General features: G+C 32.0%; 1 protein-coding gene and 2 long non-coding RNA genes across 4 annotated transcripts; 2 read left to right on the forward strand and 1 right to left on the reverse strand.

Moving 5' to 3' along the window:
• The first annotated feature begins 2657 nt into the window (after positions 1–2657).
• On the forward strand, positions 2658–4817 carry LOC145802237 (putative late blight resistance protein homolog R1B-17). The gene has a single exon (XM_082894919.1). The coding sequence runs from the start codon at positions 2658–2660 to the stop codon at positions 4815–4817; it is 2160 nt and encodes a 719-aa protein (XP_082751045.1).
• A 1378-nt stretch (positions 4818–6195) lies between these two features.
• On the reverse strand, positions 6196–11810 carry LOC145801895 (uncharacterized). The gene is made up of 3 exons (XR_014343698.1): positions 9908–11810; positions 9379–9518; positions 6196–6449 (listed from the first exon to the last, which is right to left on the reverse strand). It is a non-coding gene; the product is annotated as an uncharacterized LOC145801895 (long non-coding RNA).
• Positions 11811–14755: 2945 nt separating this feature from the next.
• Positions 14756–25825, forward strand: LOC145801896 (uncharacterized). 2 transcript variants are annotated; one of them, XR_014343700.1, is made up of 7 exons: positions 14756–15166; positions 18976–19106; positions 19320–19555; positions 19650–19741; positions 20287–20392; positions 25288–25354; positions 25599–25825. It is a non-coding gene; the product is annotated as an uncharacterized LOC145801896 (long non-coding RNA). The 2 variants fall into 2 exon arrangements; XR_014343699.1 differs by lacking the exon at positions 25288–25354.
• Positions 25826–25844: the final 19 nt, after the last annotated feature.

The following is a 25844-nucleotide window of genomic DNA, read 5'->3' on the forward strand; positions in this document are numbered from 1 at the left end:
AATTATAAACATTTTATATCCATGGATTTCCCTTGTAAACCAATAGAGTTCATAAAATAAATAACATAATTGAAATGTTAATATAATTTATAAAGCATGATTTACAAAAAACAATTTTACATAAAATAATTCATTGTTATTCAAGGTATAATACAACTCACCTAAATAACGACTCTTATTTTATTTTTATTTTTTTTGTTACAGGAAAATCTTCCTCATCTCCCGCAGGTCCAAGGCAGTGCCCCTTACAGAGGTCACTAAGGTGTCCTGTTTTCTGTTCTGAGTCAGAGACTATAACCTGAAAGCTTGTCCTGACCTCTGAAGACAAGTTTTGCTTAAGTTAGAACTCGTGCAACGAGAGAACTTTGAACCCACACCAAGTACTGTAATAACAACAATTTAAAACTAACCTCCTAACCAAGGGAGCACTTTCACTATGCTGATTCCTTTCTCCCTTGGTCACTTCAACCTCCAGGAATTCACCTATTTATATAGGTGATTCACTTAACAAGACTTGGTTCAAGTCTCTGAGCACCACTTATTTGCCACCCCTTATTGTTTTCGTCCTTACCACAATTCAAAGTTTATCCAAACAAATAGCTAATTATCCTATAATCCAAATATTAAACTAATTGTATTACCATCCTTCTCTCTCTTTTTCTTTCTTTCTTTTTTTTTTCTTTTTTTTTAAAATCATAATGACCCCTAACTTAAATTAAATTATATTTTAAGTATATCCAATATATATATTTTCTCTAATCATAATTAGTTGATATTAATGTAGAGTTAAAATGAATTAAATATTTGGGGTGTCACAGTATATATTGTTGCGTTCTCTCACACTCTGTGAGATATATACATAGGTGCAAGGTTGCTTAGAAGATAGAGAAAAAATAGTAGTTTATCCTTCATGGAGGAAACGCTTGTTGCTCGAGGGGTTTAGGAAGTAAAATTTTTGGATTATCCTTTATACATTAACATGTTGGGCCTAGGGGGTTTTGGCTAAATTTCCCAATTATTAATTCACGGGACTCATATTCTATTATTTGATTGTAATTTTTGTTATTTTGATTAGATTTCAATTGATATTCTATTCAACAAAATTTACAAATTTTTTAATCCTACAACTAAATATTAAAAAAAAAAAAAAGACTCAATTAGTACATATTAATATGTGTTTGAGAGAGAAAATATTAGGTACGCATCTAACCTTTGGCATAGTGCACAAAGCAGTTACCCTATGACTTAAACTCATAATCCCAAGGTTATTAGATTAAAATTTTACCATTAAACCAATGGTTACCCATTACCCTACAACTAATATACAAAACAATTATATAATTGCAATTATATATTTTCATATATACTGCAAAATAAAATAGACAAAAGATAATTATTTATCGCACTAATCTAATGGAATAACTAATGTTACACGAATCACATGAATGGTTAATCTCTTCACTAGTAATTATGCTAATCAAATAGGACCTTATTGAATTGCCACAACCAATTTCCACCACCTCAACCAAGTTATTGATTCTTGGAATTTTCTTGATTTTTTTATTTGTTTTTTCCACTTTGATCTCTGGTGACATTGGGGAGAGGAGCACCAGTGGAAGTGAGATGAGATGAGCTAAAGAGTAGTGGTAGCTGGGAAAGTGGTGGTGCATAAACATAGGGAAATGAAGCGTGGAAGCGTGATGGGAGTAAAAGTAATTTTGTTATTTCATGACTCTCGTTAACGGAGTTGACTTTTGAGGACATCGGTGGAAGCCGGTGTTATATTTTGTCAAACTAATAGGCCAGCTACAATTTAAGCAAATTGTTAGAGGGGGCAAATGTAATTTGTTTAAATTTTAGCCAGAGTCAACATTTTGGATGCCACAAAGTTTTTTCTGATCGAACTCCATCTTCAGAACACAAACTTGAGAGAGATAGCAGAGCACCGAAACGGGGCTATGGAAGCAGTAAACAATTGTGCCTTGGAGAAAATGATCAAAAAAATGGATAAGTATGCGAGAGAGGAAGCCAAAGAAAGAGAAAGACAAAGACAAATAGAAAGAAAGATAGAGAGATGGAAACAGAGAGAGGGATTCGGGAGGGAGATGGGTGAAAATTATTGTGTCTTGGAGAAACTGAATCATCTAATGATCAGTAAGGCGTGCAATTGGACCGCAGATCAGATTGATCATATCAACTCCTTTTACAATAGGCTAAGATTCCTAGCAATCATTCTCAAGGATATGGACGAGAAGCAGCAGCAGTAGCATGAGCTGAACCATGAAGCTAAAAACTTGCAGATGCAAATTTATTATGTGATCTGCAAGACAAGACAACTCATCTGTTTTTTTTTATGTTCATTTTCCAGGGCAGAGGGACATCAACAACAACGGTGACAGTTTTTTTGATATTTTATTTGGCATAAATATCATGGAAGAGATTAAGACGATCGAGGCAAAAGTGCTGTAGTTTTATGACCAGATAAATCAGATCCAACTCCTCCTACAAGATGATAAAGATTTCAATGATGGAGTCCATTCGTCAATGTCAATGTCGATAGAGAACAGAACCATGGTAAATGAAAAATTACAGTGGGCTTTGATGATGAGGCGTTGACTATAAAAGAGCTACTTGCTGGAGGGAAGAAGCAGCTACAAATGATATCAATTGTTGGGATGCCTGGACTCGGTAAGACAACTTTAGCCACAAAACTGTACAATGATCCTTATATCACACACTACTTTCATATTCGTGCATGGACCTATGCTTCTCAATTACCCAGAAAAATAGATATGTTGTTGGACATTTTATGCTCTGTTAATGTCGTCTTTACCGATGAAATTGAAAACATGACCAATGAGAAGCTAGGTGAAAAGTTGTACAAGCAATTAAAAGGCAAGAGATATCTCATTGTCATTGATGATTTATGGGATATTGGTGTCTGGGTCGATCTTAAAATGTATTTCCCCAATGACAACAATGGAAGTAGAGTTATGTTCACTAGTCGCCTCAAAGAGTTGGCTATGCATGCCTCACTTGATTGCCATCCTCATTGTCTGCGTTTTCTCACAGAAGAAGAGAGTTGGGAGTTATTACAATGGAAGGTGTTTCAAAATGAAAGCTGCCCTCCAGAACTGATTGAAATTGGGAAGCAAATAATGAAAAAATGTGAAGGGCTTCCACTTGCAATTGTTGTAATGGCAGGACTTCTTGCAAAGGACAACAAGGCACAAGAGTCGTGGGAACAAGTTGCCCAAAGTGTAAGCTCATACATTGTTAGTGATCCAAATCAGTACTTGGACACACTAGCACTGAGTTACAATCACTTGCCTCGTCACTTGAAACCTTGCTTTCTCTATTTAGGAGCATTTCGAGAAGACCAAGAAATCCCGGTGCAGGAGTTAATTTGGTTATGGATAGCTAAGGGGTTTATACAAAAAATTGGGCAGAAAAGCTTGGAGGAAGTAGCAGAGGATTACTTAATGGATCTAATTCAGAGAAGTCTGGTAATTGTTGCTCAAAAAAGGTTTGATGGTCGAATTAAAGCATGTCGTATGCATGATTTGTTGCGCGATTTATGCTTGAAGAAAGCCAGCGAAATCAATTTCCTGCGGTGGATTCACAATTATAAAGACGGTTCTCCTTCTTCTTCAAGTAATTACGAAACAAATAACCAACGTCGCCTGTGCATCCATTCTTACTTCGCACCAAGATTTGGTGATTGGCTCTTAGAACCTTATTCCCCAACAGTTGTTCAATCATTATTGTGCTTCAGAAATGAGTTTCAGGAAAAAATTAGTGGCGGCGACAATCTGTTTGGTGATATGTGCTCGTTGATTTGTTGGACCTTCAAACTTCTTAGAGTGTCGGAAATATGCTATAACAATGCCTTCTTTCCAAGAGAATTAACACAACTTGTTAATTTGAGGTATTTGACAATTAATTTGAAATATTCCTGTGAATTACCGCCATCAATATCCAATCTCTCAAACCTAGAAACACTTACTATTATTTCTACACAATGGTCCAAGTTTATTTTGCCATGTAATGTTTGGAAGATTACAAAGTTGAGGCATCTTTATGCTAAGGGAAGAGCAAACTATCATGTGTCATTATGTTCTGAAGAAGCAGTAGTGGATCACAGCCATCCCTCAATATTAGAAAACCTACGAACCATTGCAAACTTCAACCCTTGTGGATCTATTCAGGATTTGTTGGCAAGAACTCCTTATCTTACGAAGTTGGGAATTTGTGGACATCTGTTGTCATCAGATTCGGAGAATTTGATGTTTCCTAATCTAGAATTTTTAAGACACCTTGAGACTTTGAAGCTACACAACAATATTTTGCCCAGATACCCAAGTACTCTCGGAGAGGTCAAGTTTCCTGCAAATATTAAAAGGCTAACCTTGAAATCTACAAGGCTAAAGTGGGAGGAGATATCAGTCCTTGGGATGCTGTTACCCAGCCTAGAGCTTCTCAAATTAGAATGTAATGCTGCCTGGGGATCGCAATGGGCAACAACTGATGGTGGGTTTCCTCGACTCAAATTCTTGAGACTGAGGAGCCTCAATGTCGAGCAATGGATTACCTGCTCTAGTCACTTTCCAAGCCTTCAACACTTGTCGTTGGAAGATTGTCAAAATCTCGAGGAAATACCATCTAGTTTGGGGGATATACTCACTCTGCAGCTGATTGAGGTAACCTTTTGTCATTTCTCTATTAGGGAATCTGTCAGGAAAATTAAGGAAGAGCAAGAGAGCATTGGAAATAATTGGTTGAAAGTGCTGATTAGGAAACAACCATGGGGCCTTTGAGTCGAAGTGTAATGATACAACTTCTAAAGGTGTGTTTTTTTTTTTAATTTTTATATCCATGTTTAATTTTTTCTTTCTCATTTTGGATTCGACCCTACATGACAGAAAAGTATCTACCTTGTATATATAAACTAACCTAAAACTCATGCTATGCAGAGTCTTAAACAAATAATTAAAATTTCATCTTAAAAATTAAAGTCATAATTTTAAAATTTAAAAGGAAAAAATAGTAAAAATTATGTGAATGAGTTGTTTTCATTTAAATTGCACTAAAGTCGTGTTTTAATTGTGTTGTTATTAATGTTTTATTTTAAGTATTAACTAATATATATATATATATATATGTATGTCATTACGTGGATTAGTAATATTTTAGAGCAAAAACATTGAATGAATTATAAAAATTACATTTAGCATATAAGATAACTAGCATATGCCCGTGCCTGAAGGCACGGCATAAATAATGTTCGGTATAAATAATGTTAGGATTAAAATGTAGTTATAATTTCTACGTATAATGTCAATTAATTAATTAATTTAATGCATCCTCAGCATTTAGTTAATCATGGGGAACATGAATATATTAGAAACACTGCCACCACACATAAACCAATTTTGTTTGAATAATTGTAAGTATCATTAAAATTTAGGAAAAATTAACCAAAAAAAAAAAACTTAAAATTTAATACTTGTGACAAAATAAACTATTGAGTTTTTAATTTTATAAATTTAAATATTAAATTTCTGATTTATTTTCAATCTAAACTATTTGCATGTTTTCAATCTAAACAATCTGAGATCTTTTACGTATTTTACTAAATAATAAATAAATACCATTAACAATCCAAGCAATTTGTCGGTAGGAAGAAGTAGCCATCAGTCCTTTGCGGGGTCTGTCTTTCACATATTTTTTTTGCATTCTTATTGAAAAAAATAATAATATATCAACACATTTTGCATTCCTATTGAAAAAATAATAATAATATATCAACACAATTTGAATAGCACCTAAAATAAATAAATATGTGATAGTGGCCAAGCATTTGAATGCGCAACACAATTAAGAAAACCGACCACTACCGACCACTATCTCTTTTCTTACTCTGTTTCTTTTCAATTTCTTCACCATGTCTTCAACAGGGATGACCCATGAGAGACATGCGGGTTGAAGACCAAAAAATAAAAAAGAAAATGTTGAGACCCAAACCAATGTCAACAGCCCCCACAAACCAATGTCAAGACCCTCACCTGACAACACAAAAAAGAAAAACAAATATATATCAATTTAAGGTTTAGAAACACCAACCCAAATACATAACTTAAACACCAACCCATATAAATTGAAAGATGCATAAATAAAAAAATGAAAAAAGAAACCAAACGCAAAAAAAGAAAGAGAAATCCAAATACATATCAGTTTAAGGTTTAAAAACACGAATCCAACACAAACACATCAGTTTAAGATTTAGAAAAACAAATACAAATCCAAATCTTAGAAACACAAACCCAAATTGATGGGTCTCTTTTGCTTTGATTGAAAAGAAACATAATGATTTTCAATGCTCTGTTCCAATGCTTTGTATCTCTTAAGCTTTGTTTTCAACTTTTTCTGTGGTTCCATTGAATGCATACCTAATCACACAAAACCAAACAGAAATCTTAAAAACACAAACACAAATCGAAACCAAAATCTTAGAAAACACAACCTAATCAACAAAAATATATATAAAATAATAATAATAATAACACAAATCCAACACAATGAAACATTGAAAACCATTTGAAAAATCACTTAAGAATATCTTAAAAACCATTTGAAAACCATTTCATGAGGATGAATTATTATTTCAAACCCAAGGATTAATTTGTATACCATACTACAAAATGAGTCCAAAAAAAAAAAAAAAGAAGATAATTTGTCCTCTTAATTTCTAAAAGTACACAACTGATACACTAATATGGAACCAATTAAGGCCATAAATAAGTTGCCCACAGCAGAAGTTACTAAATGGGAAGACTTGCAACTTATTATGATTATACCACATGTAAACAGATACATATAATTGTTTTACATATTTGATAATACATTCCGATATGTATTAAAACTTCATAAAATGGATGCTTAAATCTATTCATTAACAGGCTCAGATTTAGTGCACATTCATACACATTTATCAAAAGAAACACCACAAAAAAAAATGTCAATTCTGTCCATTTTCTCAAATAACCTATACCCCACAATAAATATAAAAAAAAAAAGCTTAGGAATGTGGCAAAGCAGTTTTAAAGATTCAAATGACATAGAAATTGCATGTGAGAGCAACTCTAATGGTGTGCTTTCCCTTCATGCGAAAGCCAAAATTTGGCAAAAACACTTCCAATTCATGTGCTATTTTTTGGTGCCAAATTATAACAATGCCAAAATTTGGCAAGAGCTCATCTCTCTATTCTCTAATGACAGAACCCTATTTGTCAACAAAGCCATTGTGATATAAGCTAATTGTTATTGTTGTTGTAGTTCTTTTTCAAAGCTAATGTTGAAGTGTAAGGAAAATTCACCTAAATACATCTGAACAAACATTAATTAACATGAACTTCAACAAATGCAATTCAAACAACATGAAAATGACACCACATTTTCAACTCAAATTAGAAAGTAAAATAATAAAGTGAGAGAAAACAATGTACATGGCAATTTATCAGTTGAAGAATTTTAATGGGTGTTTCCATCTTTGTGTTTGAAGAACCCTCCCAAATCCATCTTCCTCAACAATTTTTAGAGAGAGAGAGAGAGAGGAGAGAGAAGAAAATACCTAAATTTAAAGGGCAACCAACGCCGATACATAATCATACATATATATACATCAATCTCTGAAATTATATACAAACATCCATATATAATACACACAATCGTATCTAATACACACAAATTAAAGTCAGTACAACTTGTTCAAAAAAAAAAAAAAGTCATTACACAAATTAGGACAAACTGTTTTAAACTAAGATCAGAAGAAAAAAATTGTCTTAAAATGGCTTATTCACACAAATTATCTTAATAAAACATCAAAAAAAATAATAACAAATGCGAGCCAGAACCAATATTGTCTAAAACAGAATATAAATACAGACGAAGCCCATTACTTCTGTTATTTCAAAGAATCTGAATTTATAAACTCCAAACTATCAAAACTAAGTTAAAAAACTGACACTATGAATATCGTATTCTTAATTTAATCCAAATCTCCATACCAACTGTCAGAAATATATGTTTTCTTCTAACTGGGCTTAACAAACTAACAAAATCATGTAAATTAATGATACAGAAAGATGGAAGAAAAAAAAAAAAGCTGTTCACGATTTAAAGAAACAAAAGAAACCATAATCAACAATATGGCATGGTAATCTATATAACAAAAGAAACAAAATCTGATTCAAACATAAATTCAAATAAAGAGATAATTAATTTACATGCTTGATTTTCGTGTAGTTCAGAATGCTGTGTGATTACTATATGCAGCATGCAATTATTGTCTCTACAATATGCTTGTCATGTATGTTTTTATCTGTTTGAGCAACAAATTTTAAAATTATGCATGCCTGCATTTTGTATCTTCCCAAAACCATAAACTCACATTATTTGTATCTACAATTATTGTCTCTACAATATGGTTGTCATGTTTTTATCTGGATCATTAGCATAGAAAGATGTTAAATTCTTTTTTCCTATTCCCTGATTGCTCTATTTATATCTTCTGAATGCTCTATTTGTCTCTACAATAATTAGTGAACTCACATTATTGATTCTGCACCATCAGCACATAAGGATGTTAAAGTTTCTTTTTCTTGATGTATAGGAACTGTCCAAATCCCAAAATTAAAGGAGCAATCATTTTTCATGGTCAAGGTCCCGAATTATTTGATTATAGCATCCGTCTCAACCACACATGGGCTTTCTTTGGATTTCCTAATGTTAAAACTATCATGGACATAGATGGTCCTTACCTCAATGACCTGGAATTGGGTGTTGATACTATATCAATTATGCAGTACAGCTTCAGTGGATTTTTGACCGTATGATCTCAATTTTCCCTTTTCACTATTTGCTTCCTTCTGAAATATTAACAGGGTAGTCTCTTCTTTTTTTTAAATTTTGCTCATGTATAACTCATGATCTTTGATCTCAAAATTAAAAAATTAAAAAAAATGAATATTAGGTTAATCCCATAATAAAAATTAGTCTACCTCGTTAAAACCTTACCTCCTCTCCAATGTATTGAAAAGTTACTATTGACATTAATCCACTTTATTATAAAAATATTTGTGGATTTTGTCAAATAAAAGTATTTATACATGTGATTTGATTAATTTAATCATATTAGAGACAGATTTAGTGCAATTGATTGTGTACCCATAAAAAACAAAAAACGAAAAATTTAATTAAAAAACTCAACGCCACCATCACATCATTCACAATAACATCTTTGTATAAAGAAAACTCACCAATTAAACATTTATGTATGTAAATGTAAAATAAATAAAGAGATTGAAAAAGGAGTCAAACCTTTGAGAGGAACATCCAAAACAGCACCAGCAAGTAGATCTTTGGGAGAAGCAAGGCCATTGAGCTTGAGCAAGGTATCCTCTGTAGTATTGAACTGCTTGAGCAGGTTTTTTAAATTTTGCTCATGTATAACTCATGATCTTTGATCTCAAAATTAAAAAATTAAAAAAAATGAATATTAGGTTAATCCCATAATAAAAATCAGTCTACCTCATTAAAACCTTACCTCCTCTCCAATGTACTGAAAAGTTACTATTGACATTAATCCACTTTATTATAAAAATATTTGTGGATTTTGTCAAATAAAAGTATTTATACATGTGATTTGATTAATTTAATCATATTAGAGACAGATTTAGTGCAATTGATTGTATACCCATAAAAAACAAAAAATGAAAAATTTAATTAAAAAACTCAACGCCACCATCACATCATTCACAATAACATCTTTGTATAAAGAAAACTCATCAATTAAACATTCATGTATGTAAATGTAAAATAAATAAAGAGATTGAAAAAGGAGTCAAACCTTTGAGAGGAACATCCAAAACAGCACCAGCAAGTAGATCTTTGGGAGAAGCAAGGCCATTGAGCTTGAGCAGGGTATCCTCTGCTTGAGCAGGTTTTTTAAATTTTGCTCATGTATAACTCATGATCTTTGATCTCAAAATAAAAAAAAAATTATAAAAAAAATGAATATTAGGTTAATCCCATAATAAAAATTAGTCTACCTCGTTAAAACCTTACCTCCTCTCCAATGTACTGAAAAGTTACTATTGACATTAATCCACTTCATTATAAAAATATTTGTGGATTTTGTCAAATAAAAGTATTTATACATGTGATTTGATTAATTTAATCATATTAGAGACAGATTTAGTGCAATTGATTGTATACCCATAAAAAACAAAAAACAAAAAATTTAATTAAAAATTTGAAGTTGGGACAATAATATGCTGCTTCTGAATGATCAATTTGCATGCTAAGAGAACCAAGAACAGGTTTTAACATTAGCATCCACGACTCTATCCTACCGGCAAATGAAACTTACTATCCAGAACAAATAGCTGCATTATGTGAAATTGAGAGAGAAAGAGCAAACAAAATGACAGGAAAAAAAAAATCAATCTAACAAAAGTAACATAGAAACATAATTTCTTTTCCTAACAAAGCTCTGCCAATAATTAGTTCATTAAAAGAAACTTGAATGCCCATACCACCTGGAAAAAAATAACACCTGAAAAAAAATTACAAAAATATATAAACCAAATCACACCTGGAAAAAAATATAAAAATTAAAAAATAAATCTAAAATCATAATTAACTATTTATTATCCATGCCAACAACACTTCAAATGTATAAACTTGGCTTATCAGTGTCGTCTTTATGAAGGATTGCAGAAACTTGGCTTAAGGTTGGTCTAGAATTTTCTAAACTTGTACAGCAGAGTTCACTATCTTCTATGCTTGGCCATAATCTTGTGTTGCAATCGTTTGAGTTTATGTAACTTACATTAAGTTACACCTAGAAAGGGTTAAATGAGTCTCTCCTCATTGTGCAGGTGTTGAGAGCTGCTTCACGCCCAAAATTCTTAATTTTGGGCAATGTATTGTGGAGGTGATGTCGAGATTCTGAAATATGTTGTCTTTATTATTTTTTATTTTGGGTAAATTTTAGAATGAATATGTTTACATTTAAAAGTTAAAGTGTCGCTAGTGGGATAGTGTTTAATCTCAGCAGTAATGCCTTCAGATTTTAGAAAGAGAAATTGGTAGAATTATTGGATATATCTCACCAAAGATCAGGCCTCTCTTCACATAATCTCCATTTAATTGAGCTTATATCCTGGATTTATTAAATGTATTCAACACCTTGAGCTTATATCTTGCTTGGAAGTGAGACTCTGCTAATTTTTATATGGTGACAAACAATATAAGAACTTTATGCAATGTACGTTTCCAGAAGAAATATCGTGATCACAATCATTTGTATGATATACCTCTTGGCTATCTCATGAATGTGGGTTTTTTAAGTTGAATTTGTATTGCACTTTTCAATGGAGGCTGTTGGTTTTATTTTATAATATATCAAGAAAATGAGGCTTCTAGTTATGTCAAATTACATCAGGAAGTGCTAAATCAAGCACATATCAAAGGTAATTCCTGATTTAGTGACAATTCACCACTAAATTGTGAGTGCACTTGTTTCTAACTGCTAAATTCTTCCTATTTGTCATGAGTATGATCATAAGCACTGGGAAAGTCATATTGTTACCTGTTCAGCAGCTGTGCATCTTTGCATTGACATCTTTCTTGTTATTAATTTTGGGCACTTCTCCAACTAATTGCAGTAATGTTAATTGCAGTAATATCTTTTAAAAAAAAATTTGAGGAAAAAATTTCAAATAGTCACTAAAATTTGTCTAATGATTATGCTACTAATAAACTTATGTATTATTTTTAGTTATGCTCAAAACTAATCAATGCAAGATTTTTCAAAAGCCAAGTAGAACTCAAATGCCAAAAGCTGTTATTATCATCTTCAGAGACATTTCCTCATGAGACCTACAAAAGGTTCTATCAAATTAATAACCAAAATCAAGCATTGAAATCTTCCCCTAATAATCAATTTAACAATCTACTTCACAAAAAAGCATTGAAATCATCCCCTGATAAGCAATAATATGTATGGAAATATAACGGCTTTATTGAAGCTATTATACATTTCAAAAGAGGTAAAGAAACTTTATGATATACAAAAAAATAAATTTATTATGGAAAAAGAGGCAAAGAAACACAAAAAGCCACACAGGAACATACTTCTCATCCTTGAGACTCAAACAACTTCTCATCCTTCATCATTTGGAACATACTTCAACCAAACAGGAAAACCCCTAAAAACAAAAAAGCAAAATAAAATCAAACATTAAAAAAAAAAAAACTTGAATCTCAAAAATCCATTCTCAAAAACTCATCAAATATATATAGATTAAAACTTTAAAATACACAGGAATGGCCCTAATCACCATAACACAGCGAAATATGGTAGGAAACCCACACTTTTATACTTAAAAAAAAAAAAAAAAAAAACAGAGTACATTACCAGAAGAAGAAGATCATATATCAATGCTTTCTGAACCAACTTTATGAATCGAACCAAGTTATACTAAAACCCACAACAAAAAATGATGAAGGGGGATGAGGGAGAGAGAGAGAGAGAGGGCAAAATGAGCAAAATGCAAGTAAAAAACAGAGTACAGGAATAAAGCCCTAAAGTGATGAAGGGGGATGAGAGAGCGGGAGATGAAGGGATTAAGGTTATGGTTGGGAGAGAGGGAGGAGGACAGGAATAAAGGGTTCCGGTTTGGGTCTCCAGCGAGGGAGAGGAGAGGTGGTCGGTGGTCGGTGGTCGTCGGTGTCGTGACGGCGGTGGTCATCGCAAGAGAAGAGAGAGATGAGAAAAAGTATTCAAGAAGAACAGAGAGGGAGAGGGAGAGAGAGAGAGAGAGGGAAGGGGGAAGGCAAACATGGGTAGGTGGGAAGGCAACAACGATGCTTTTAGGGAGAGAAGTCTTTTGGGTGGGAGATCCATTGATCTAAACCGTTGATATAAAGTTGGAATTAATCTCAGCCATTGGATCAAAATGTATCTCTAAGACATTTGTATACATTTTCAAAAACACTTCTCCCTTATTATATAGATACTTTTATATTAGATTTTCTCAAATGACATAACAACTAAAATTTTTAATTTACAATTACATAATAAAATTCATTTAAAATTTGTTAAAATCGAAAACAAATTGGAGAATGATTTTTAATTTTTTTTAATAGAAAGAGTAAGCCTTAACCCCTTTTCCCAAGCCATCCAAAATAAAGTCATCTCTAATTCACATCAAACTCCATCTCTAAATCATTTCACTCCTCTTGTTAACCACTTTTCAACTCGTGTTTTTAGTTCCCTTCCTAGACACACTTTTTTATTCCCTTTCCCCCAATTACCCTTACAATTTTCAATCTTACAATCAACCTCTAACTGAACTTTGTTAGAATCTATACCGGCCATATTCTATGATCTTTATCCTCATTAACTAAACTAACCCCTTGTAAATAATCTCATCAAATGGATTATCTTCCATGTGATTATAAAAACATGGAATGGTTAGACATGTGGTGCAAGGTTAAATTAGGTCAACTATTAAAAATATGAGGAAAAATATCAAATCAATTAGAAAATGGCTAAAAAAAATGTCATTTTCATTGGGTCAAGTATGTCTTATGTTTGGTGCAAGTTATTTCTAGCATTTGATGCAAGTCTTTTATGTGTCAGACTTTCATCCAAACGATACGAATATGTAGTGCACAATTTTTTAATTTGCCTCACTGATTTCTTAAAATATAAACCTAAGGTCGGACGTAAGTTTAATTGTTCACAAACTGAATATTACAACATTTGTACCAACTTATCTTAACCCAATTCCATTTAATACCTTTTCTTTGTCCTATCCAACACTATAAACCAACATTTTTTACTTTTTAGTTTGAAAATTAATTGATTTAAATATTTTAGCTATAATTAATTATATATATAAGAGAAATTAGTCTATACATAATTAAAAATATAAATCTACAAATATTGTCTAAATGTATAAAGAATTTTTTTGACATAAATCATTTTGTTAGCTAATGTCTATATCATGGATAAAAATAGATAAAATTCTAATTTGACCTTAATATCTCTGAATTGAACTGCTTAGACCGGCCTTAGACTTGTTGAACCATTCAACTTATAGTTAGTATTAGAAAATTATGTGTATTTAGAATTTTACCTAAATGGTAATTTTGTAATCTACTTAAAAATTTATGAATTTTGTATTTTCAATTAATTGTTCATAAATAAAAATTTTATTGTAAAAATAAGTGAAAACAATAACTATTATAAGTTGGGTAAATTACACTCTCCTCCCTTGAAGTTTTTGACAATTACATTGGCCTCTCCTATTTTTTCCAGAAATTAGATTGACCTCCCTTGAGGTTTATTTTTGATTTGTAAATTTCCCACTTCGTGAGTTGATTGTTAGTTTGACTTTTTTTTCTTTTTTCTTTTTTTCTTTTTTTCTATTTTCTTTTTTTTTTTTGCGAAAGTAAGTGATTAATTGTTTGATTATCACATAGGGGGTTTTAGTTTGATTTTGTATAACATTTGAAGTGATTATCTGTAAATTAAAAATAAAATAAATCAATTAATTTTAGACAAACAAATTAATATGAATTATTAATGACAAATGAAAAATACAAGAATTTGCATGTATGTAATGCAATAAATTATATATATATATATATATATCTATAACATATATTAAAAGCAGTTAAGTGTGGTGTAACACATGGTGTTACGTTTTGTTCATCTGCCTCCTCTGTTGTAAGTCTATGGTTCTTTGTTTCGTAGGGCTTCTTTGTTTTGTCCAGATTTGGGTTGCCTACGTGTTGTTCGGCTGTGCCACACACAGAAACAAACAAATTCCATGATTCAGTCTGTAAAACGGTGGTCTTCGGGTTCTCTATTTCCCAGAGCTCCTCCCTACCACATTTGGTTCACCGACAAGGAAGAAGAAAGCAAAATTTACCCCTTCGAAGATGGGCTTTCTCACAAGAGATATATGTATATATATATATAATATCTTCTCGAAGGAGTGCTTGTTGTCCTCTTCTTGCATAACTGTCGGTCCTCTTCTTGCCGTAACGCTGTGAAAATTTGGCATCCAAAGCTCTGCTCTTGCAAATCCTGGTACGTACACCTGTGATTTCGTATATTTCTAATGTGATTGCTGCTATTTAAAACTGTGTTACTGTTTTGTGTATCTGTCGGTCCTCTTCCTGGTACGCACAGCATGTGTTTGTTAATATGTCTCAATCATTGAGGAATTCGGCTGCTGAATGCTCCGAACAAAAAAGAAAACCCATCCAATTTTCTAGGTTGAAAATTCCAATCCAATCAAGAGACGTATTAAAAACTATTTTACACTTGAGTTGGAGTTGGAGTTGTTTGACATGGAAGTTAATACATTGAACTCCTATAGAAAGTGGTGCCTCACCTTAAAATTTTCTATCCTTAAAAATTTTCTATCGTGTTTTATATCATATTATCTATTTGATTATACATGTTGTGAACCACAGAACATGGACCCTACATTGGTAATTAGTTCCTTTCAATCTTCGCACTTTGGTAATTCCACATTTGTAATTAGTTTCTTTACAGGTGCACATAAAGTAAATAGGATTGATTGAGTGACTAAAACCATGTAAGATGCAGTGTTCGGAAAAACTTCTGCCTCACAAACATCATTATTTCTTATAAATTACTACATGTACATGCTATATTATTAATTTATTGAGTGTCTTTAGTGTACCCATTTCACTGCATAGAATTATAAATTCTTATTCAGCCAAAGAATACTAAGTGTCATAGGCATCAATATAGCCCATTCACGATAAACATTCCCTACACATATTGATGAATGCGAATTTGTCCTACGTATAAAGGAAACAACAAACATGCACACCATTCAAACTTCTTAGATGTACAGTCAAGCTCTAAATATTTGACTAATTTCTTGATCAACTTAAACAATTCAAAAATCAAGTACTAAGAAAAGAAACTGAAACATTTTGGGATAACGAGCCATGGACTGTTGCTATTGTCAATGGAAATACAAAATTTTCACTCCTAGAGTTGAAGACCACATAGTGAATAGAAGCTTTCCCACTTGAATTATAAGCATCCTAATGCATGTCAAACTTTGTGCACCTGCTGAAATCTTCTCTGGGTTGTTATTGTTATTCTATGAATTCTATGACACCCAAGTACATGGTGTGAATGTCATTAGTGAATTCTATGTTGGTCTTGAAAATAATGTTACTCTAATACTGCGTTTGGTTGGGGGATTTGAGGAGGGATTTGGAAAGGAAAATTGAAAAGATAGGTGAAATGTAAATAAAACATGCCTAAATTTTATCTAGTTTCACACACCTTTTCCCTTTCCCTTTCCAAATCCCCCAACCAAATACAGCATAAGAGATTTTGTTTTACGAACTTGCACACAACTCTCATGTAATGTAATAAAAATTGAGGAACCATAGACAATTTTTTTTTTGGTTTTGCATGCAATATTTGGTTTTGTACATTGATATCTTCTCATCTTTTTTTAGCGACTGAATCTTTTCATTCTCTGTTTTCCCTTGGTTTCTTCTCTAAGAAATCCCAATTTGTTTCATCTTTCTTGGTATGGATTGGTAAAAGCCAAAGTTTTATGAGTTCAACATGGTGCTTGCCATATGGCTAATTGTGTCTGTCTTAGACTCTTAGGCGTTTACCTCATATACTTTCTGAATATCTGGTTGTTTATTTCATCTGTATCATTATCATTATGTTGGATTATTTGGTTTAAGTTCACAAGGTAGCGTACTAAGACTCCTAAGATTAGTCCAGCACTTGGGCAAGATGTTTGTGTTGTATCATTTGAAGGAAAATCATAGAAAATGCACCAACAACAATTTCTTTGGTGAAAATCATCTTGATTATGAGTGGAGAAGGAAATTACCTAAAAAGCTGAAACTCTAAGCAAGTCCACATGATAGGTTGACAATTAGGAAAAGGAATTTTCAAGATTATATGCGAACAAAATGATTAAAAAGCTGAGAATAGGATAACACGGAGAGAGAATGCAAGAAGTCACAGTTTTGATCTCATGGGATTAACAAAACAAAACATAAAGAATAACAACAAACAACTAAGTAAATAAATAGTGAGCCTGTTCCAATTTCGTTTCAACATTTTGTCAAACACATGGCGAGCCATAGACCAAACAACAGCACTACCAACGACAACAATAGTAACATCATCACACACAAACTAATTGATTAAAAGAAAATTGGAATTCAACCATTGGCCCAATTCCCAAATTAAGCCTTATTTTTGTTTGGAGGAGTTTTTTTTGGAGGTGTACTCATTTTGTCAAGCATGAATCGGGTTTGTTTTTTCGTTTTTTTTTATTTTTTTTATTTATTAATCTTAACAATCCGATATATATATATATATATTTTTATGTTTCAGTTTTGTTTTCACAGACCCTGCTGCTGTCCTGCCATATTTTTCGGAGAAAGTTTCTTGCTTTCTTGAGTAGCTTTTGTTCAATTAATAGTGGTAGGTTCCAAGTCAAATGCATACAACAAATATGTAATCTGTTTCGGCAAATTGAGGCTGTTAAACTCTTTATTTATTGAGATATATTGACAGACATCTGGTGTGCATCTATTTAACATGTACCCAAGAATCAAAACAGCGTGGGTAAGGGTTGACAACCAAAATCATTTCTCATTAATCATCTCCATCTATGGCTAGATTTGTAGAAATTGATTAAGTCATAAAAAAAAGAATTCCATTGATTTTCCTATAAACAGAACCAACATTCTAATGATAGAATTAAAAAAATGAAAACCCAAAGGGCGAAGAAGATGCAATTAAAAACCGAAAACGTGTAAGGTTTTTTTGGGTAAATGGATTAAATTTTTTTGGGATTCTAAAAGCAACTTCTGGAAGTAAATTAGGTTTCATCTAAGACCAAATCGTGTAGAGGATGAATTAATTTGATCTAGAGTTGATTTTAGAGTTGATTTTTTTGGAATTTTAGAGTTGATTTTGTGCTAAAATTACGTGTTGTTAAATGTGTATTCCCAAATATTATTGGGAATTCAGAATCAATTTGTGCTATTTGTTTTTAAATGTGATTAGTTCCTTTCTCTCTCTCTCTCTCTCTCTCTCTCTCTCTCTCTCTCTCATGATGTGGAATTGATGGCTGCAACACACTTACCTGTTTTTAATAAATGTTACAGATATCATGGAGGAACAACACGATTAATGTGATTTATTCTCAAATACAAAATACATCTTCTAATTGCTGTTGATTTTAGAGTTGATTTTGTGCTAAAATTATGTGTTTTTAAATGTGTATTCCCAAATATTATTGGGAATTGAGAATCAATTTGTGCTATTTGCTTTTAAATGTGATTAGTTCCCTCTCTCTCTCTCTCTCTCTCTCTCTCTCTCATAATGTGGAATTGATGGCTGCCACATGAAACTCACACTATTCTAACAGTCCAACTTTGAAGTTATTTTGTTTTGTCTAATTACAAACAGAGCTTCATTGCAAGCAATAATACGCGATAGCAAAATTGCAATGATTTGTTTTTTAAAAAAAAATGCAACACAAAATACACAATATTTAATATTTTCTATTCAATAATATTAACCCCACCCTACATTTAACAAAATTGTGAACCAAAAAACAAACCAGTTCCTTGCTGTTTTTAAAAAAGAAAAAGACAAGATGTTGACCGATATGAATTTTGATGAAGAACCCAATTACACGAAGCCTATTTCACTCAAGACAGCATAAATTCAGTGCGTCATGACGACCCATCAGAATAGATGGAGCCTTGAAGGTTGTTGGTTGTAGATTTATGTCAATTGAGCAATTGTCTACAGTTTGTGTGTTGTTGTTTCTAAATATTTGTTGTTAAACATGCCATGTATTATAGGTGGGTTAGAAAAAGGGGAGCTCACTTGTGGATTTGGAAGATGGTGCGCAGACTCGCAAAAAAGTTCAATTAGGTACTCCTGCTACTCGATCGATCTCAATCTATAGTTCCAGGTCACCAATGAAACAGAGGTAAAGCTGGGCAAAACATATTTCTTTTCTTTAATTTTTTGCTATAGAAAATTTTCTTCATCTCTTAAGAATTTAACGCAGCTTTTAATAGTCAAACCATGAGTCATTATGGGTAACCATGTTCCTCTCCATTTGAAGCAGTACTTTCTTTGTCATGTATGGATTCTCATAGGCTTGGAAATTTTATCTCAGCAAGTGTGGTTAATTTTCCAGGCTAAACTACCTTTGATTAGAATTGCCATTTATTTCTGAAAGAATACTCAAGTAGGAGTCAATAAACATGTGTTGCAATGTATTCGAGACTCGACCAACATGCAAAGAAAGGAAAGGAAGATGGTTTGTACATTAGTTGCGTAGCTTCTTTAGGAAATCTGTGGGTTGTTATTATGGATGCAAGTACAGGTTTTACATCCAAAGTCCATGAACTCTCACCTGTTTTCTTGCACTAGGTATGTGTTATAGTCCTTACCATGAGTTCTAAAAATTCATTAATCAAATTATCCATTGCTTCTTTAAGTCTATTTTTTCTAAATTCTTCATCAGGAGTGGATTTTGGAGCAGTGGGACAAGAATTATTACTTCACTTCACTTGCTGGTGCATCAAATGGCAGTGCCTTGGTGGTTTATATCCAAGGGTGAGTGAAAAAAACTCTCTTTGGTATTCACATTTTGACGTACCTCAATTTTTTTATGACAATAAAATCCAGTATGAGAAATTTCAAAAGTGTAAATGGTGAACTTGCACATTTTAACAATGTTATGTTTCAGGATAATCTACTTCCTAAAAGAAAATTAGTCTCATACCTAGAGATGCCTCAACACATTTTGATGAATTAATTTATGCATGACCCATGTTGCAAGCATGTGTGGTATATCTTGTGTTTTCAGTGTTTAACAAATGATTGTTCTTTATACTTTGGATTTACGTTGTTCAGGAGTCATTAAGCCACTATTACGATATTACTCCTAAGTAATAAACTGATTTAAACACTTAATTTTATTATTATTATTTTATTTTTTTGTGATTGAGAATACATTGTTAGTTTTATGGACAACAGTGCACCTATTATTTTTTCTTTGAGATACTCACCCCCAAACTACTTGTCAAGATATTCACATTTTTATAAAATCATTTGTACCCACGCAAATTATTAATGTTATTTTTCAATTAACTTCGCAGGGAAAACTCGGAGGTGGATTTGTTTTCAATTTTTGCTTTATCATTGGTGCTAGAGAGAAGCAAAACCCTTCGAACCGGCTAACTCACGAAGTTATATTTTAAGACAGTAAGGATTTAAATTGTTTGTTGGTTCATAATTTCATATTAGATGTGTTCATGATTGATAGAGTGGGGGGGGGGGGGGGGGGGGGGGGAGGAATAATGTGTATTTTGTGTTGGAGATTTTCTTGAAAAAAAATTCTCTATTTGTCTTGTTATACTATTTTTATCAACGATAATGCAACCCTAGGGTTCAACTAGTATATATATATATTTATAGTCAAACCCATGTGAGTATTTAAAAATATTATTTAAAACTATTCAAATAAATACAAATGGTGTCCCAATTTTATTTTTATTAATTCAGATAGTAAGATTCATGTCATCAAAAAACAAAAACAAAAACAAAAACAAGAAGAAGAAGAAGATAGTAAGACTCATCAATTTCATCTTCTTCTTTTTTTAAGACAACTAAACTGTATGATGTCAAGTATTGATTAAAAACTCTGTTATTAGAATCTTATGATTCGCGATTCGATTCACGATTCGATTCACGATTTTGCAAAATCGATATGAATCTATGGGTGAATCTCTCTTTTATCAGAATCTTACGATTCGCGATTCAATTTGCGATTCGATTCAAATTTTTTGAAAAATCGATACGAATCTATGGGTGAATCTATTTTGGAAGTAAATCTTTAGAGAATCGCACAATTCACAATCGATTCATGATTCAATTCACTTTTTATGATTCATGTAATTTTTTAAATTATTGTGTTTGGCATATTTTCGACTATTTTTTTCTTCATGTTTTTAGTGAAAATGACATAATACCAAAATAATCAACATATATACATAATTTGTTGTTATTTTAGTGATCATGAAGTTTTTAATAAAATCCAATCAGATTAAGTCAGACCTAACATATTTTTAACTTTTCTTCTCATTTTTTTTCCCTTTAAAAATCATAATATATCTTCTAAAGATATTTAAGATTAAAGTTACACTATGAATCATCTATTGCTATTTTATTAAATTGAATATAATTGAATATTACATATGTAAGGTCAGTTATACCTTTGAATATGTTTTAGGTTTTAAAATAAAATATTCTAAATAATTCTTTCTTATTATTTACTCACTGTTACTTAGAAAAGTACATATGCTTATTGTCCAAATATCAATATCGTTGTTAATTATTGTTATTTTGAAAATTGATAATTTGTCTATTTAGTTATCATCTTTATTAAGAATGGTTGATAAGAAATATCTAAAAAGAAAAAAAGTAAGATAGTGATCTTACATAAGAATCTTTGTTAACTTCTTACCTATTAAACTACATGATTATCACTCAAAATAACATTTTCATTGATTTAAGTCTAAATATTTCATATTCATAAGATATATTTTAACATCTAAATGTGTAAATATATATTTTTATGTAATTTTTAAAAAGTGACCGAATCTTTACGATTCACAATTCGATTCACGATTTGGTACAAGGTCATTTCGATTCATGATACGAATCTCGATTTGACAACTATGATTAAAAACTACCAAATAACTTTCTTATATTTATATAATTAATTTTTTAAATTTGTTTCATCATCACTTTTGTCGTAACAATAGGTTATTCTAAAATACATACCATTTTATATGTAACATATATAAGTTATAACATTTGTGGTATTGATTATCATAAATATTATAACTAAATTTTTTTCACTCATAACTAAAATAAAATAAAAAAAATGACTCAAAACCAAACACCACATAAGGTATAACCAAAATAATAATCGCACATTTAATATTTATTAACAACAATATCTCTAATGTTAAAATTACTAAACTAACCCTCCCATTAACATCGTTAATCACAGGGAAAGTCAGTGTAATTTTAGAAATAGAATGGGAGGTCAGTGTAATTGTCAGGAACCTCAAGGGAGGTGACTGTAACTTATCCGTATAAGTTATATATTTTATTTACATATATTTAAGATAATTGCATTAAAAAATTGATATTAAAATTTTTAATAATATTTATGCTACATTTGGATAATGATTACAAGGAAAACAAAATTAAATTAATTAAACAAAAATGGTTATTTTTGTACTATTATCTAATTCATTTTTTTTCATATTCTTAACCTAACTAGAACAAAATATAGTTTCTTTCACTCTATTTTCATTTTTTTTTCATTTTTTAATTTAACTAAGCATATAGTATTTTATGTTTTTTCATTTTCATTTTTAATTCTGTAAATTTTTTTGGAATATGTGATATATATGTATTGAGTAACAATATTCATGTGGTCTAATAAGTATAGAGAAGTAATTCAAAAAATTATCAAAAAATAAAGTGTATGGAGTATGTGTGCTCTAAAATTTTACCACAACCAATATTTGATCTTCCTCCTAGAATTCTGGGAACACAGTTGTAGAACACACAACCTATATAGATCCACATTTGCACAATTAGAAGAATAACTAACTCGGTTGCTCGTCAACCGTGAGGGCACTCCGATGATAAAGTCAGTAAACTAATATCTCAAGATATTTCGACAAATTAACGGTAACTCAAATTAACACACATAAACTCACGTACCTCTCACACATGGGGGTGCCTATATAAAGGTGTCCTCCTAAAAGTAGTGATCAAATCAAACATTTATTCCTTTTAGGAATAATACTGGATGACTCATCTCTCCTAGTTGGGTTATGGTTAACCTCTCAAAAGAGTCCTAAGTACACCCAACCTAGGAGTCATTCATTAACTAGGTTTTTTGTCTTTCACCAAATACCTCGGCCTAGACATGGATCATTTTCATACCTCGGCCAATCACATTCCGCCATGTGGCACTTTAGGCCAAGGTCATGCCACGTGGACATGTCAAAAATTATGTCCCCACACCTGCCCTCCTAGATACTATCACCTCAGGAACCATAACCACAGCTAAGTCTACTGAAGACAAAGTTGCAATGACAACTATAACACACCTATAAAACTATCATAAGGATGTAGGTTAGCAGTACACAATCCTCTCCTCTGTAACAAACTTATAACTTTTTGTTCTCTCTCTCTCAAGAGGAACATTGGAATTAGTATTAGTCAATACAAAAGGATGTTTGTGGGTCTTTGAGACACAACAATGACTGCAAAAAGAACAGTCTGTACGAGAAATGGAAAAACCACAAGTTTTAGCTATATGATGAAAAACATCTGAAAAAGAAGGATGCCCTAGTCTCTTATGCCAAGTAGCAACTGGAGAACTAATACTAGAAAAAACCTTTGAACAGTGATCAAAATGAGAGGGAAGGAAATTGATAGAGACCATTCTGATGATGGCCTCTACATAGAACTTGGTTGCTGTGTTTGTCCTAAATAACAAATGATTTATCAACAAATATAATTGTGCAAGCATAATCAGATGTGAGTTGATGAACATAAAGCAAAATAGATGAAATTTGTGGAACATGCCACACATTATTAAGTTTGAATTTGAAGGACGGAGTAGATAATGTTGTCGTTTCTTCTCCTAGTCATATTTTTGTTTCTCCTAATCCTAGTCCTTCTCTTGCCAACGATCATGTCTTGTCTCCTCTCCTACTTCTTCCTCTGTTCCTTGTTCTTTCTCTCCACCTGGTATTAGTCTTACTATTCCTATTTTACCTCCTCGTTGGCCTCTTAATTCTCATACAATGATATAACTAGAGGTAAAGATGTTGCTCCTACCTCTTCTTTGTGTCTAACATCTTCTTTACTTACCAAGATGCAATTGCAATTTGAATTGCACTGTTTTGGTTCTACCTGTATTCCTTTTATTCATAATAAGTATGTTTTGATACATGTTAAAAAACCTATATGAAAAAACACAAGTTTGAGTTTTTAAGATACTATCGAAATGTACCGTAGGGTTATCATTTGACGACCAGTGACCCGACCAGGTCCATATTCTTGGGTAGGCTGGCAAAGCCCAAAAAGGGCTTAGCTTGGGACTAGGTCTAGGTCTAGGTGTTGTAGACTGACTAGTTAGCCCTTGAGAGGTGATCAATCAGCCCACTGGCTCGACCCACAAGCAAAAAGTAGGAAAAATGTTTTTTTTTTTTTTTTTTTTAAAAAAAAAGGATTGTTAGGGTTAGGCACCTCGCTAGCTCGTCAGGGCTTGGGCCTAAAATTTTTGGCTCTGGCATGGCGTGGCCCACTAGAAAAAAACCTACTGAGCTTAGCCACAAAAGAGCTTGGGCACCAATTTCACGAGTTGAGCCGGTCTTGCCTAAGTGTACACACAATGCAAATTGTCAGGTCATGACCTACCATCTTCAGGACTAATCAGCAAGTTTCCTTCTATGATGGATATACTGATTTGAGTATATCAAGTGAGCATAGGGTTGGGATAACTGTGCTCAAACGAAGTTGATGTTTAAACAACTTACTGAATCTCTTCTTCTAATACGTCTGCTAAAATATAATATTCGGAAAAAATGAGTAGTACCCCTTTATCAATTTTGTGTTGGCTATTTGTATTAAGAACAATACCTTCTTCTTCTTTTTTTTTTTCTCTCATATGATTTAGTAAATTTTCAAAATTATTTCCATTTTTTGGAAACAAAAATGAGACACCAATCAAGTTTTTGTTTTTCGTTTTCAAAATACTTGTAAAACATGAACAAAAGATTAAAACATAAACATTACCAAATGGGAGTTTAAGAGCTCAACCTTGGTAAAAACCGAGAAAGAGTGGGAGGGGAAGTTGAATATTTACCACTCGACCGTGGATCCAACTATGAATACATAGTTCTCTGTATATTGGTTGTTTTTTTTCTAATCATTGCACAATTGCAATGAGATGTATGCTTGATTTTGGGATGAACCACTTTCAATCTTGTGTTCTTGTGTGTACGTATAATTTATAATTCCTATTTTGTTTCTTTCTATTTTCGTGTCTCACTCATCTTGATTAGGTATTCCGCATGGGCAACAACTTGCCAAAGATCTTGATCTAACTAGTGGAAAACTTTGGACTAAGCTGTGAGCTCCTGCATTGAAACATCTTATAATGTTCTGTCTATTGTGATGTTTGTATTTTTTGTCATGTTCATTTTCTTTTTCTTTTCTGAACTTTTTTTTCCTTTAAGATTTCACACAGGAAGATTAATGAGGAATGCAACTTCATAGTGAATTTTAATTTTCTCAAGTAGAATTTCATTGTTTTTGGTAGTACTTGTATATCCTTTGGCCTAAAATGTAAAACCAGTTTGACAACATGTTTCAGGATGAAGATTGTATTGCTATGGCTTCCCTCCTTTGTCCCGAATCAAACAGAAATGGTGTTTTCAAAGGTGCTATCAGAGAAAATGTACAAATTTGAGATTGTTTGATTATGCTAGAAATTGCTAGTTAAGTGTGCTTGTTATGTAATGTAACTGTTTGTGAGTACTTGCTTGTAATATGTAACTACTGAATTCACCCAAAAAATATATAACTACTGTTTGTGAGGAAATTGTTGGAGTATTATCCT

The sequence above is a fragment of the Camellia sinensis genome, chromosome 11 (assembly GCF_055761805.1).
Source record: "Camellia sinensis isolate YWXY chromosome 11, ASM5576180v1, whole genome shotgun sequence".
In the NCBI taxonomy this organism is placed as follows: Eukaryota; Viridiplantae; Streptophyta; class Magnoliopsida; order Ericales; family Theaceae; genus Camellia; species Camellia sinensis.

Excerpts from the sequence above, each read along its gene's own strand:
- LOC145802237 (XM_082894919.1), top strand. The coding sequence starts at position 2,658 with ATGATATCAATTGTTGGGATGCCTGGACTCGGTAAGACAACTTTAGCC.